The following is a 13,963-nucleotide window of genomic DNA, read 5'->3' as shown; positions in this document are numbered from 1 at the left end:
CCCTTTACAGGTTTTTACAGACTCAGTCGGGGTCTCAATGTACTGGTGAGTGTTAGAATAGGAGAATACACCAAGTGTCATGTCCAAATCAGTAGTCTTTCTCTTGATTACGTCAGTCACTGACCACGTTTTCCATCTACAGTTTTTATGAAACTAAAGTCATACCATATATAAAAAATATATATATATATATATTGTGACAGCTGTAAAGGAAACAAGAAGTTTCTGTACGATTTTATAAATGGCGACAGATCATTTGTTCGTTCGACAATGGTGGGATATTTATTTTTTTGTGTCCGTAAAATAACAATCAAATTGAAGTGAACTTGGATTCACGTGACATCACATCCTGCCACTACGACTCGGGAAACAATGCAGTGAAAAGCACAGTGACTTTAAATTTTATTTATTTATTTATTTAACCTTTATTTCACCTTTATTTCACCTTTATTTAACCAGGTAGGCTAGTTGAGAACAAGTTCTCATTTACAACTGCGACCTGGCCAAGATAAAGCATAGCAGTGTGAACAGACAACAACACAGAGTTACACATGGAATAAACAAACGTACAGTCAATAATACAATAGAAAAGTCTATATACAGTGCGTGGAAATGAGGTAAGATTAGGGAGGTAAGGCAATAAATAGGCCACAGTGGCAAAGTAACTACAATTTAGAAATTAAACACTGGAGTGATAGATGTGCAGAAGATGAATGTGCAGGTAGAGATACTGGGGTACAAAGGACCAAAAAAATTATAAAAACAATATATGGATGAGGTAGTAGGGTGGGCTATTTACAGATGGGCTATGTACATGTGCAATGATCTGTAAGCTGCTCTGACAGCTGGTGCTTAAAGTTAGTGAGGGAGATGTGAATCTCCAGCTTCAGTGATTGTTGCAATTCGTTCCAGTCATTGGCAGCAGAGAACTGGAAGGAAAGGTGGCTAAAGGAGGAATTGCCTTTGGGGGTGACCAGTGAAATATTCCTGCTGGAGTGCGTGCTACGGGTGGGTGCTGCTATGGTGACCAGTGAGCTGAGATAAGGCGGGGCTTTACCTAGCAAAGATTTATAGATGACCTGGAGCCAGTGTGTTTGGCAACGAATATGAAGCGAGGGCCAGCCAACGAGAGCATACAGGTCGCAGTGGTGGGTAGTATATGGGGCTTTGTTGACAAAACGGATGGCACTGTGATAGACTGCATCCAATTTGCTGAGTAGACTGTTGGAGGCTATTTTGTAAATGACATCGCCAAAGTCAAGGATCGGTAGGATAGTCAGTTTTACGAGGGTATGTTTGGCAGCATGAGTGAAGGATGCTTTGTTGAAAAATAGGAAGCCAATTCTAGATGTAATTTTGGATTGGAAATGTTTGATGTGAGTCTGGAAGGAGGGTTTACAGTCTTACCAGACACCTAGGTATTTGTAGTTGTTCACATGTTCTAAGTCAGAACCGTCCAGAGTAGTGATGCTAGATGAGATTCGAAATGGTCGATGATCTGTTTATTAACTTGGCATTCGAAGACCTTAGAAAGGCAGGGCAGGATGGATATAGGTCTGTAGCAGTTCGGGTCTAGAGTGTCTCCCCCTTTGAAGAGGGGGATGACCACGGCAGCTTTCCAATCTTTGGGAATCTCAGACGATACGGAAGAGAGGTTGAACAGACTAGTAATAGGGGTTGCAACAATTGCAGCAGACAATTTAAGAAAGAGGGTCCAGATTGGCTAGCCTGGCCGATTTGCAGGGATACAGATTTGGCAGCTCTTTCAGAACATCAGCTGTCTGGATTTGGGCGAAGGAGAAGCGGGGGGGGGGGGGGGGGCGGGGTGCTTGGGCAAGCTTCTGCAGGGGGTGCTGAGATGTTGGCCGGAGTTGGGGTAGCCAGGTGGAAAGCATGGCCAGCCATAGGGAAAATCTTATTGAAATTCTCAATTATCGTGCATTTATCGGTGGTGACTTTGTTTCCTAGCCTCAGTGCAGTGGGCAGCTGGGAGGAGGTGCTCTTATAATCTCATTATGTAGGCTAGCCTGCCCACCCTATCTGGGAGCTGTTGGCTATAATCTCATTATGTAGGCTAGCCTGCCCACCCTATCTGGGAGCTGTTGTCTATAATTTCATTATGTAGGCTAGCCTGCCCACCCTATCTGGGAGCTGTTGTCTATAATCTCATTATGTAGGCTAGCCTGCCCACCCTATCTGGGAGCTGTTGTCTATAATCTCATTATGTAGGCTAGCCTACCCACCCTATCTGGGAGCTGTTGTCTATAATCTCATTATGTAGGCTAGCCTACCCACCCTATCTGGGAGCTGTTGTCTATAATTTCATTATGTAGGCTAGCCTACCCACCCTATCTGGGAGCTGTTGTCTATAATCTCATTATGTAGGCTAGCCTACCCACCCTATCTGGGAGCTGTTGTCTATAATCTCATTATGTAGGCTAGCCTACCCACCCTATCTGGGAGCTGTTGTCTATAATCTCATTATGTAGGCTAGCCTTCCTTCCGTATCTGGGAGGTGTTGGCTAGAGGTGCCAAGACCAGAGGAGACACATTTGATATTTAACAGGACAGTTTTTTTGTGACAAAATGATTGTTAAACCTGAACATGCGACGGAAACACATTGAACGTTAGGTTTTTATTCAGTACATGAAAACTTAAGCGCAAAAAGTACATGTCATGTTTACTACTTCGTCTCGCACTGGTTTGTATCTGTTTGGTGGGAACACACCACTTGTGGGGAAATTAGCATATTCTCTTCATGCTATTTTTTTTTTATATTAGCATGAAAATCTTTCAGCATTTAGATGGAAACCTACATACTGACAGTCAGCTCAATAAGCCATGTCAGCTAACATTTCTTAGGTGGCTAGATGAATTTACCAACCTATCTAAACTTGTAGTAATCATGGTCAAAACTACCAACTGGGGGGGGGGGCAATTGATTTTGTACCTCACTCTCACTCAGATATCGTATTCAAATCAAGAATTTCTCTCCACCCCATGGTAAAATAGGTAGATTGTATGGAAATGAGTTATTCAATAGCTAAATATTTTCTTCGCCCAATTGCAAAAATGTGTTGGATTGCAGAAAACTTGTTTTAAAACGGCAACGTGTTCTCTACACCCCTTCGCAAAATGTATTGAATTGTAGGAAATTTACTCTAAAACTTCAATGTTTTCTCTCCACTGTCAAGAGTGGTGCCTCTACAATGTTTTGCTCAAATGTTTACTCAGGGCTCCCAAAAGGCTAGGGCCGGCTCTGACTGCTTGTGTATGTATGCAGACCCGCAAGCCGCATGACGAGTTCAGATTTGCTATCAAAATTGCCCATCCCTGGCTCAAAAACATTGTTATTACATTCTTATAACCCACATATAACATAACTTTCATTCATCACATTTTCTCCGTGGAAATATCAGTGTATCAGTTACCTGTTGTCCCCCAGCTGTCTGTATTGCATCATGATCAAAATAACCGCTGTGGTCGTCCTTAACCCACCCACCCTTCTCTGACCTGTATTGCGGGATTATGCGGCTTTCTTCTCATATGTTTTCCTTTTCACTTTGTCCGGCAGGCCAAACGTAAAACAGATGTTTGTGATGAAGTGAAGCAAGCTCTCTCTGCCAGGAAGGGGATTAAAGTAAACCTAACATGACGTCTCTCTCCAAATGATGTTTTGTTTCAGGTGACAGGGAGGGGACCCGGTCCACACACCTTCGGACAGCTCGGCGTACTTCCTCCATCAACCGCTGTGATATATAAAACCGAGCGCGTCCAACTGCAGCCGGAGTCCTCCTATAGTTTGGAAGGAGCTACTGGCAAGTCTAGTACTGCTGGAAGGACGCGTATCTCTGTCTCTCTCTGCCTCTCTCTTATCCACTATTCTAACTAGGACTTTGGAAGAGTGTCGCCTGGCAACACAGACACAAGATACAGCCGCAAAGTAGAAGGTAGGACCTTTCCAACATTACGTAGAAGGATTTTATTTCTTCTGTTGTGACCGATATTTTTACTGCATGTGTTTTTGTTACATTTTTGGGAAACGTTGAGTTTTTTTTTTTTTTTTTTACAGACGTTTGTACTATTTGAAATAAAGTTTGACACAAATAGACTACTAGAATAATGTCTGTTCCTTTTTTTTTAACATTTCATTTCAGATTAAATCAAGACTAGGGATAGCCTACATCCCCGTCGCATATTTTAAAGAAGCAAATATGAATGCTCCGCACTTTGCCATGGACTTGCTGCTGTTGTGCATATCCTTCGGAGCAAGTGTATTGGCAGCCAACTCTCCCACCGTGTCCTCGACGTTGCCAGACACCAATTTCACCGATCTTGGCGCAGCGTTCAGCTATGGAGAAGCAGACAGCGAGAATATTCCCCTGACCAGGAGGAAGCGTTATATTTCCCAAAACGACATGCTTGCCATTCTTGATTACCACAATACAGTAAGAGGGAAAGTGTTCCCTCCGGCGTCCAATATGGAGTACATGGTAAGTGATTTATATCTTCAACTTTATCAATAAATCGCTCATTGATTTAATGAATTATCTTCCCTTCCTTCATTTGCTCTTCTAATTTGTAATACCGATATTGATGTTTATGTATTGATACACAGTCTACTTGTTAGATCAGTGGCCAGGGTTCTTATAAACTCCAGTCGACATGTCCCGGAGAAGCTGCTCTAGTCCCTGATAAATGTGTGTTGCTTAATCCACAGACGCTCTCTGTCACGGTGACTGGTGATGTGTGATAGGTTGATGTGAATCAAGGTGGCACCCTAAGATGGCACCCTATTCCCTATATAGTGCACAGACCATATGGCTCTGGTCAAAAGTAGTTGCAGTATGTAGGGAATAGGGGTCTACTTGGAATGGAGCCCATGTGTAGTTCAGAGCAGGACGCTCAGTGACAAATATCTCCTCTGGCCCCCCTCTCTGACCCTCTCTGGCCATGACCCAGCCGTTGAGCACATTTCAGAGTACAGGACCACCTACAGCCTCGCTGGGAGAGGGGTCATGTTTTAGAGGGGTCTGACTGGGGGGAAAACAGTAGGAGCTAAAGTACTCGTCAATGCCTAGTAACCTAGTAACCTAGTAAGATCACCTCAGGTTAAGTCCTGAATGGAATACTATGGGCCCTGGTCAAAAGTAGTGCGCTACATATGAAATAGGGTGCCGTTTGTGATCCAAGTGTCCATGTAGTGGTGTAATGGGTTTGGTTGGTGTTGTTCATGACTGAGTGATGAATGGGTTTAAACACACGGTAGCTGGTCGCCGGTAGCCGGTTGCAGATGCAGAGAAGTGTGCATTGTTCCAAGTAGAGGCTGCTGTAAAAGGCTATGATAAAACCAACTATTGGCAGTGCATCGCTCTGAACGGGCCAGTTGCATAGCTATCATAGGAGGATGGTGGCTGGCAACGTCAAGCACACAGTGGGAGAGTTGGCAGTCAATACACTTAAAGTCTATGGCAAAGTGCAGAATATTCATGTTTGCTTTAAAAAAAAAAAATATGCGACGGGATGTAGGCTATCACTCGTCTTGATTTAATCTGAAATGAAAAAATAAAAGAACAGACATTACTCTAGTAGTTTATTTTTTCGGTGTTCCAATTTAAATCTAGTTCTACCATCTAGGAGGTTGAACCACGTGAGAGAGAGCGTGGTACTATAATCTAGGAGGTTGAACCACGTGAGAGAGAGAGAGAGTGGCACTATAATCTAGAAGGTTGAACCACGTGAGAGAGAGAGAGAGAGAGAGTGAGAGAGAGAGTGGCACTATAATCTAGAAGGTTGAACCACGTGAGAGAGAGAGAGAGAGAGAGAGAGAGTGAGAGAGAGTGGTACTATAATCTAGGAAGTTGAACCACGTGAGAGAGAGAGAGTGGCACTATAATCTAGAAGGTTGAACCACGTGAGAGAGAGAGAGAGAGAGAGAGAGAGTGAGAGAGAGAGAGTGGTACTATAATCTAGGAGGTTGAACCACGTGAGAGAGAGAGTGGCACTATAATCTAGAAGGTTGAACCACGTGAGAGAGAGAGAGAGAGAGAGAGGGAGAGAGAGAGAGTGAGAGAGAGTGGTACTATAATCTAGGAGGTTGAACCACGTGAGAGAGAGAGAGTGGCACTATAATCTAGAAGGTTGAACCACGTGAGAGAGAGAGAGAGAGAGAGAGTGAGAGAGAGAGAGTGGTACTATAATCTAGGAGGTTGAACCACGTGAGCGAGAAAGAGTGGTACTATAATCTAGGCGGTTGAACCACGTGAGAGAGAGAGAGAGAGAGAGAGAGAGAGAGAGAGAGAGTGGTACTATAATCTAGGAGGTTGAACCACGAGAGAGAGAGAGAGTGGTACTATAATCTAGGAGGTTGAACCACGTGAGAGAGAGAGAGTGGCACTATAATTTAGAAGGTTGAACCACGTGAGAGAGAGAGAGAGAGTGAGAGAGAGAGAGTGGTACTATAATCTAGGAGGTTGAACCACGTGAGCGAGAAAGAGTGGTACTATAATCTAGGCGGTTGAACCACGTGAGAGAGAGAGAGAGAGAGAGAGAGAGAGAGAGTGGTACTATAATCTAGGAGGTTGAACCACGAGAGAGAGAGTGGTCCTATAATCTAGGAGGTTGAACCACGAGAGAGAGAGTATTACTATAATCTAGGAGGTTGAACCACGTGAGAGAGAGAGTGGTCCTATAATCTAGGAGGTTGAACCACGAGAGAGAGAGTATTACTATAATCTAGGAGGTTGAACCACGTGAGAGAGAGAGTGGTACTATAATCTAGGAGGTTGAACCACGAGAGAGAGAGAGAGAGAGAGAGAGAGAGAGAGAGAGAGAGTGGTACTATAATCTAGGAGGTTGTCTCGATTTGACCCTGATCCAATTCCGTTCCAGCAGTTCTGTTGGCTAACCGGAGACAGCACGTGTCACTGTTGCATCAGAACTCATGGAACATTGTTGTGTTGGACTACCTAGAACACAGCAGAACAGTTTCACGTGAATTAGACGTTTCAAAGAGATCATAGATATCCAGCTGCAGACAAATTAGTTTTCTTAAAAACATTTTCTCAATATGTGGGAACAGGGAGAATAGACAAGGCTTTAACCTATGGGAACAGGGAGAATAGACAAGGCTTTAACCTATGGGAACAGGGAGAATAGACAAGACTTTAACCTATGGGAACAGGGAGAATAGACAAGGCTTTAACCTATGGGAACAGGGAGAATAGACAAGGCTTTAACCTATGGGAACAGGGAGAATAGACAAGGCTTTAACCTATGGGAACAGGGAGAATAGACAAGGCTTTAACCTATGGGAACAGGGAGAATAGACAAGGCTTTAACCTATGGGAACAGGGAGAATAGACAAGGCTTTAACCTATGGGAACAGGGAGAATAGACAAGGCTTTAACCTATGGGAACCGGGAGAATAGACAAGACTTTGTGTGTATATTTTTCTTAGCTTAGTCATGTCCACAGTTCAGTCCATGTTACTCATGATCTCATATTTCTCATGTTCCCTGTTTGTGTATGTGTGTGCGTGTGTGTGTGTGTGTGTGTGTGTGTGTGTGTATGTGTGTGTGTGTGTGTGTGTGTGTGTGTGTGTGTGTGTGTGTGTGTGTGTGTGTGTGTGTGTGTGTGTGTGTGTGTGTGTGTGTGTATGTGTGTAGTCGTGGGACGAGACCCTGTCTAAGTCAGCTGAGGACTGGGCCCACGCGTGTCTGTGGGAGCACGGACCTCGACACCTCCTCAGGTTCCTGGGCCAGAACCTCTCTGTCAGGACTGGACGGTGAGTCACCTCTGAACTTTGACCCCTCACTGTTGACCCTAGATGTTGACCACATGTCAGTTTGGTGTTCAACCCTCTAAAGTTTCAGGATCTGGGAGAGGGGAAACTGGTCCTGGAACTGTCTCCAATGGTTTCTTCTGTTGATGACCCAGTCTGCTTCCTAAATGTCCTGACCCAGTCTGCTTCCTAAATGCCCTGACCCAGTCTGCTTTCTAAATGTCCTGACCCAGTCTGCTTCCTAAATGTCCTGACCCAGTCTGCTTCCTAAACGGCCTGACCCAGTCTGCTTCCTAAATGTCCTGACCCAGTCTGCTTCCTAAATGACCTGACCCAGTCTGCTACCTAAATGTCCTGACCCAGTCTGCTTCCTAAATGTTCTGACCCAGTCTGCTTCCTAAATGTCATGACCCAGTCTGCTTCCTAAATGCCCTGACCCAGTCTGCTTCCTAAATGTCCTGACCCAGTCTGCTTCCTAAATGTCCTGACCCAGTCTGCTTCCTAAATGTTCTGACCCAGTCTGCTTCCTAAATGCCCTGACCCAGTCTGCTTCCTAAATGACCTGACCCAGTCTGCTACCTAAATGTCCTGACCCAGTCTGCTTCCTAAATGTTCTGACCCAGTCTGCTTCCTAAATGTCATGACCCAGTCTGCTTCCTAAATGCCCTGACCCAGTCTGCTTCCTAAATGTCCTGACCCAGTCTGCTACCTAAATGCCCCTATTCATTATGTAGTGTCCTACGTTTGACCAGAGCTCCAAGGCGGGGGCGGGGGGGGGGGGGGGGGGGTGCATGGGGAATAGAATGCCATTTGGGACACGGAGCATGTCTCCAGCTGCGACCCACAAGACCGGCCCCAGGCTGAGTGAATGACCTGACGTTGGGGAAACATTGCCTTAGTCTATGGCTCGTATGTTTTGCCACCAATTAGAAATAATAACTTTTTTAGTTCTGGATCTACTCTCTGTACTCATCTGAGCGTCTGCGTGTGTCTGTCCTCAGCTACCGCTCTATTCTCCAGCTAGTGAAGCCCTGGCATGATGAAGTAAAGGACTATGTGTTCCCTTACCCCCAGGACTGCAACCCCAGGTGCCCCCTGAAATGCTACGGACCCATGTGTACACATTATACACAGGTAGGACGACACAGGGACCTTGTCATTCTGGGCGGAGTCATAACTTGGTTTAACCCAATGCGGTCAATACTCGATTGATATTAATGTTTGTGTCACTCGTGCATCTCTTTATTTATTTTATTTCACCTTTATTTAACCAGGTATTTAACCTCATTTGCAACTGCTACTGCTGGGGCAGCAGGGTAGCCTAGTGGTTAGAGCGTTGGACTAGTAACCGGAAGGTTGCAAGTTCAAACCCCTGACCTGACAAGGTACAAATCTGTAGTTCTACCTCTGAACAGGCAGTTAACCCACTGTTCCTAGGCCATCATTGAAAATAAGAATTAAGATTATTATTTTAAAAGGTCCATTGTTTTTTATCTCAATATCAAATAAATAATTTCTGGTTTACCTTACTGTGTTTGTTTTCAATTTAAATGGTCAAAAATAAACAAAAATAGCTTAGCGAAGGACAATTTCTCAAGCAAGAATTTTGCTTGGACTGTCTGTGAATGGAAAACCGAAAAATGAGCTGTTATTGGCAGAGAGGTTTGGAACTCTCTTTCTCATTGGTCTATTAACTCATTTACCTCCTGGTGATGTCACAGTGGAAAGCCAAAACTCCACCCACCAAAACACGCTGAGATTTCAGGCGGTCTTTTCAAACAGCTCTTACACTAAAAGAGCATTATCATGATTTTCACAATTTCTCAGCATTATTCCAACATCATAGTGTGTAAATATATATATATATAAGACACAGGAATATATATATATATATATATATATATATATATAAGACACAGGAAAATCCCGTTTTCTGACTGCACTGGGCCAATGTAACTGTTTTAAATGATCTTTACATAACGATGATCCCTACTGTGGTCTCTCTTACTTTACAGATGGTTTGGGCCACAACAAACAAAGTTGGCTGTGCTGTACACACATGTCACAATATGAACGTGTGGGGGAACGTGTGGAAACGAACAACATACTTAGTGTGCAACTATTCATCCAAGTAAGTAGACAGAATTAATATTCTCATTCTATCGTCACCCCTATGACATTTCAGGAATAAGGAACACGGTATCTTTGAGACAAGGTATTTGCTTTCTGCTGTCCTATTGTCTTTAACAATGGCGTACTGTACCTTAGTTTCCGAGCATGCCGATACTCAACCCGCTGTTGGCAACAGTGCGGTTCGTCTCCATCCATTGGAGCTTTAGCAAACACACGGATTAATGCGTTGGCCGCCATGTTGCTGTGGTTGCCTAGCGACTCAGACATACCGCACACAAGGCCGTGTACCTACAGGTACCAGCTACATTCCAAATGCTCCACAGCCTCACCAGAATTACAGAATCATTAATTCCTTAATTCCGGAATCAAAGGCGGGCGTTTCGTAACCGTTGGGCGACTTGTGACTCCTTTTCTTCTCCTTTGGCTGGGGGATAATACAACCAGCAATGTGGTGACCTGTTTTAACTCACTAATGGAGGATATGGCTTCCACACGGTATAATGTTGGTGACTAAGCAGCAGTTTTAGCAATGATTCCTTTTTACTTGAGATAAATACGTTCCACCACAGGTACAATGGTGCCCACTATCAACGTAGCTACTGACAGTCTTACTGAAAATGACGTCATCCACACTCTGTTATTGGCTAGCTTATACATACCCTAACTACATTCCTCTATAAGATAGTTATCCTCTAGTTATGTAGCGTTTATGCTAACCCTAAACTACAGACGACTATGTACCAATATTAACTTTGTGTCTGTCTGTCTTGTGTTTTCCAGGGGGAACTGGATCGGAGAGGCACCCTACAAAGTAGGCGTCCCGTGCTCCGCCTGTCCCCCGAGCTACGGAGGCTCCTGTTCCAACAACATGTGCTTCCCAGCCCTCAACACGAACTATCTGCAGTGGTTCAAATAGAGTCTCTGTCCAGTCCGCGTCCCAAATCACAGCCTATTCTCTATGTAGCCCTATGGGCCCTGGTCTAAAGTAGTGCACTACATAGGGAATAGGGTTCCATAGGGCTCTGGTCTAAAGTAGTGCACTACATAGGGAATAGGGTTCCATAGGGCCCTGGTCTAAAGTAGTGCTCTATATAGGGAATAGGGTGCCATAGGGCCCTGGTCTGAAGTAGTGCACTACATAGGGAATAGGGTGCCATTTGGGACGCAGCCTAACACCAAGCTAACATCTTGACCCCCCCGACCCCAAACACAGAGACTTTTCCCCCCTAAAGGATTTGTACAACAGTCCTGAAAACATGCTATTTTTGTATATATATGGGCTCATTTACGTTGGAAGGCAGCACATTTTTTTTTGTATAATTATGTGTACATAGAATGTATATTAATGTTTTACGTTGTAACTAGAACTTGTGTTTTTATATGATTATCCTATGATGAATTGGATTGATTGATTGATTGATTGATTGATAGGAAGATAATTTATCTTGGGAACGCTGTTTAATAACAGATATGGTGCAGATACTGTTTCAGTATTACAGGATTATGGTTTACCATTGGTCATAGGAAGATATGGTGCAGATACTGTTTCAGTATTACAGGATTATGGTTTACCATTGGTCATAGGAAGATATGGTGCAGATACTGTTTCAGTATTACAGGATTATGGTTTACCATTGGCCATAGGAAGATATGGTGCAGATACTGTTTCAGTATTACAGGATTATGGTTTACCATTGGTCATAGGAAGATATGGTGCAGATACTGTTTCAGTATTACAGGATTATGGTTTACCATTGGCCATAGGAAGATATGGTGCAGATACTGTTTCAGTATTACAGGATTATGGTTTACCATTGGCCATAGGAAGATATGGTGCAGATACTGTTCCAGTATTACAGGATTATGGTTTACCATTGGCCATAGGAAGATATGGTGCAGATACTGTTTCAGTATTACAGGATTATGGTTTACCATTGGTCATAGGAAGATATGGTACAGATACTGTTTCAGTATTACAGGATTATGGTTTACCATTGGTCATAGGAAGATATGGTGCAGATACTGTTTCAGTATTGCAGGATTATGGTTTACCATTGGCCATAGGAAGATATGGTGCAGATACTGTTTCAGTATTACAGGATTATGGTTTACCATTGGCCATAGGAAGATATGGTACAGATACTGTTTCAGTATTACAGGATTATGGTTTACCATTGGCCATAGGAAGATATGGTGCAGATACTGTTTCAGTATTACGGGATTATGGTTTACCATTGGTCATAGGAAGATATGGTGCAGATACTGTTTCAGTATTACAGGATTATGGTTTACCATTGGCCATAGGAAGATATGGTGCAGATACCGTTTCAGTATTACAGGATTATGGTTTACCATTGGTCATAGGAAGATATGGTGCAGATACTGTTTCAGTATTACAGGATTATGGTTTACCATTGGTCATAGGAAGATATGGTGCAGATACTGTTTCAGTATTACGGGATTATGGTTTACCATTGGTCATAGGAAGATATGGTGCAGATACTGTTTCAGTATTACAGGATTATGGTTTACCATTGGTCATAGGAAGATATGGTGCAGATACTGTTTCAGTATTACAGGATTATGGTTTACCATTGGTCATAGGAAGTGGAAGTGGATACTCATGGACACACCGCCTCACAATGGTCCAATGGAAACAACTGGAGACACCTTGTCATTTCTGGAGACAGGTTAGCGCTAGCAACTACAACAAAAAAGTGATTGCTAACTAACTGTAAACAATTTTAGCTGGCTAGCTAATTATCTTGGCTAACTTGTGGAGCAAAACAATTCACTTATTTATCATTAATTGGCCACTGTAAATATATTTGCTAGAAAATGCTACGCCGTCTCCTAACCTGCAAGGTGTGTCCAGGAATGTTTACATTTGGCAGTTTTATGACACCACCACATCCAGGCGTAGTATGTGGTTCAGATGCATTTTGACGTCTGAGGTAAAGACAAAGTAACACCGTGCTGGCTGCTAATTTCAAATCAATTAAATGGTGCTGAACACACAGAGCACTATTCAGCTCTCAATGGTGCTAAACACACAGAGCACTATTCAGCTCTCAATGGTGCTAAACACACAGAGCACTATTCAGCTCTCAATGGTGCTAAACACACAGAGCACTATTCAGCTCTCAATTGTGCTAAACACACAGAGCACTATTCAGCTCTCAATGGTGCTAAACACAAAGAGCACTATTCAGCTCTCAATGGTGCTAAACACACAGAGCACTATTCAGCTCTCAATGAAGCTAAACACACAGAGCACTATTCAGCTCTCAATGGTGCTAAACACACAGAGCACTATTCAGCTCTCAATGGTGCTAAACACACAGAGCACAATTCAGCTCTCAATGGTGCTAAACACACAGAGCACTATTCAGCTCTCAATGGTGCTAAACACACAGAGCACTATTCAGCTCTCAATGGTGCTAAACACACAGAGCACTATTCAGCTCTCAATGGTGCTAAACACACAGAGCACAATTCAGCTCTCACTGGTGCTAAACACACAGAGCACTATTCAGCTCTCAATTGTGCTAAACACACAGAGCACTATTCAGCTCTCAATGGTGCTAAACACACAGAGCACTATTCAGCTCTCAATGAAGCTAAACACACAGAGCACAATTCAGCTCTCAATGGTGCTAAACACACAGAGCACTATTCAGCTCTCAATTGTGCTAAACACACAGAGCACTATTCAGCTCTCAATGGTGCTAAACACACAGAGCACTATTCAGCTCTCAATGAAGCTAAACACACAGAGCACTATACATTCCACACATCACTCTCTAGCATTTTATACAGTAGGTTCAATGAAGTGTGTATACCACGACAGATTGGACTACCAATGTGTTTGGGCGTATGGCATGATATTGTTGGCATACTGTGTTCAGTAGACATCTTCATGTCTTCCTTAATAAGTGTTTACCAACTGTATGTACATAGATAAACCCTCACACTCTGACTATTAATATCCTTGTACTACATTCATACTGAAAGTTATTCTTTGTTTTATACGACATAAGTATTTC

At 43.3% G+C, this 13,963-nt stretch overlaps 1 protein-coding gene across 1 annotated transcript; it reads left to right on the top strand.

Annotated features, from left to right (window-relative positions):
* The first annotated feature begins 3,788 nt into the window (after positions 1 to 3,788).
* Positions 3,789 to 11,423, top strand: LOC139420579 (peptidase inhibitor 15-A-like). The gene is made up of 6 exons (XM_071170764.1): positions 3,789 to 3,951; positions 4,159 to 4,494; positions 7,669 to 7,787; positions 8,786 to 8,918; positions 9,800 to 9,915; positions 10,698 to 11,423. The coding sequence occupies exons 2-6, from the start codon at positions 4,216 to 4,218 to the stop codon at positions 10,831 to 10,833; spliced, it is 783 nt and encodes a 260-aa protein (XP_071026865.1). The 5' UTR covers positions 3,789 to 3,951; positions 4,159 to 4,215; the 3' UTR covers positions 10,834 to 11,423.
* Positions 11,424 to 13,963: the final 2,540 nt, after the last annotated feature.

This window comes from Oncorhynchus clarkii, chromosome 11 (assembly GCF_045791955.1).
Source record: "Oncorhynchus clarkii lewisi isolate Uvic-CL-2024 chromosome 11, UVic_Ocla_1.0, whole genome shotgun sequence".
Taxonomy (NCBI): domain Eukaryota; kingdom Metazoa; phylum Chordata; class Actinopteri; order Salmoniformes; family Salmonidae; genus Oncorhynchus; species Oncorhynchus clarkii.
Note: the sequence above shows the minus strand (reverse complement) of the source record. Positions and strands in the feature narration are given on the sequence as shown.

Coding starts and splice junctions, on each gene's coding strand:
- LOC139420579 (XM_071170764.1), top strand. CDS start 4,216: ATGAATGCTCCGCACTTTGCCATGGACTTGCTGCTGTTGTGCATATCC. Junction 7,788..8,785: donor CTCTCTGTCAGGACTGGACG/GTGAGTCACCTC, acceptor GTCTGTCCTCAG/CTACCGCTCTATTCTCCAGC. Junction 8,919..9,799: donor TGTGTACACATTATACACAG/GTAGGACGACAC, acceptor CTTACTTTACAG/ATGGTTTGGGCCACAACAAA.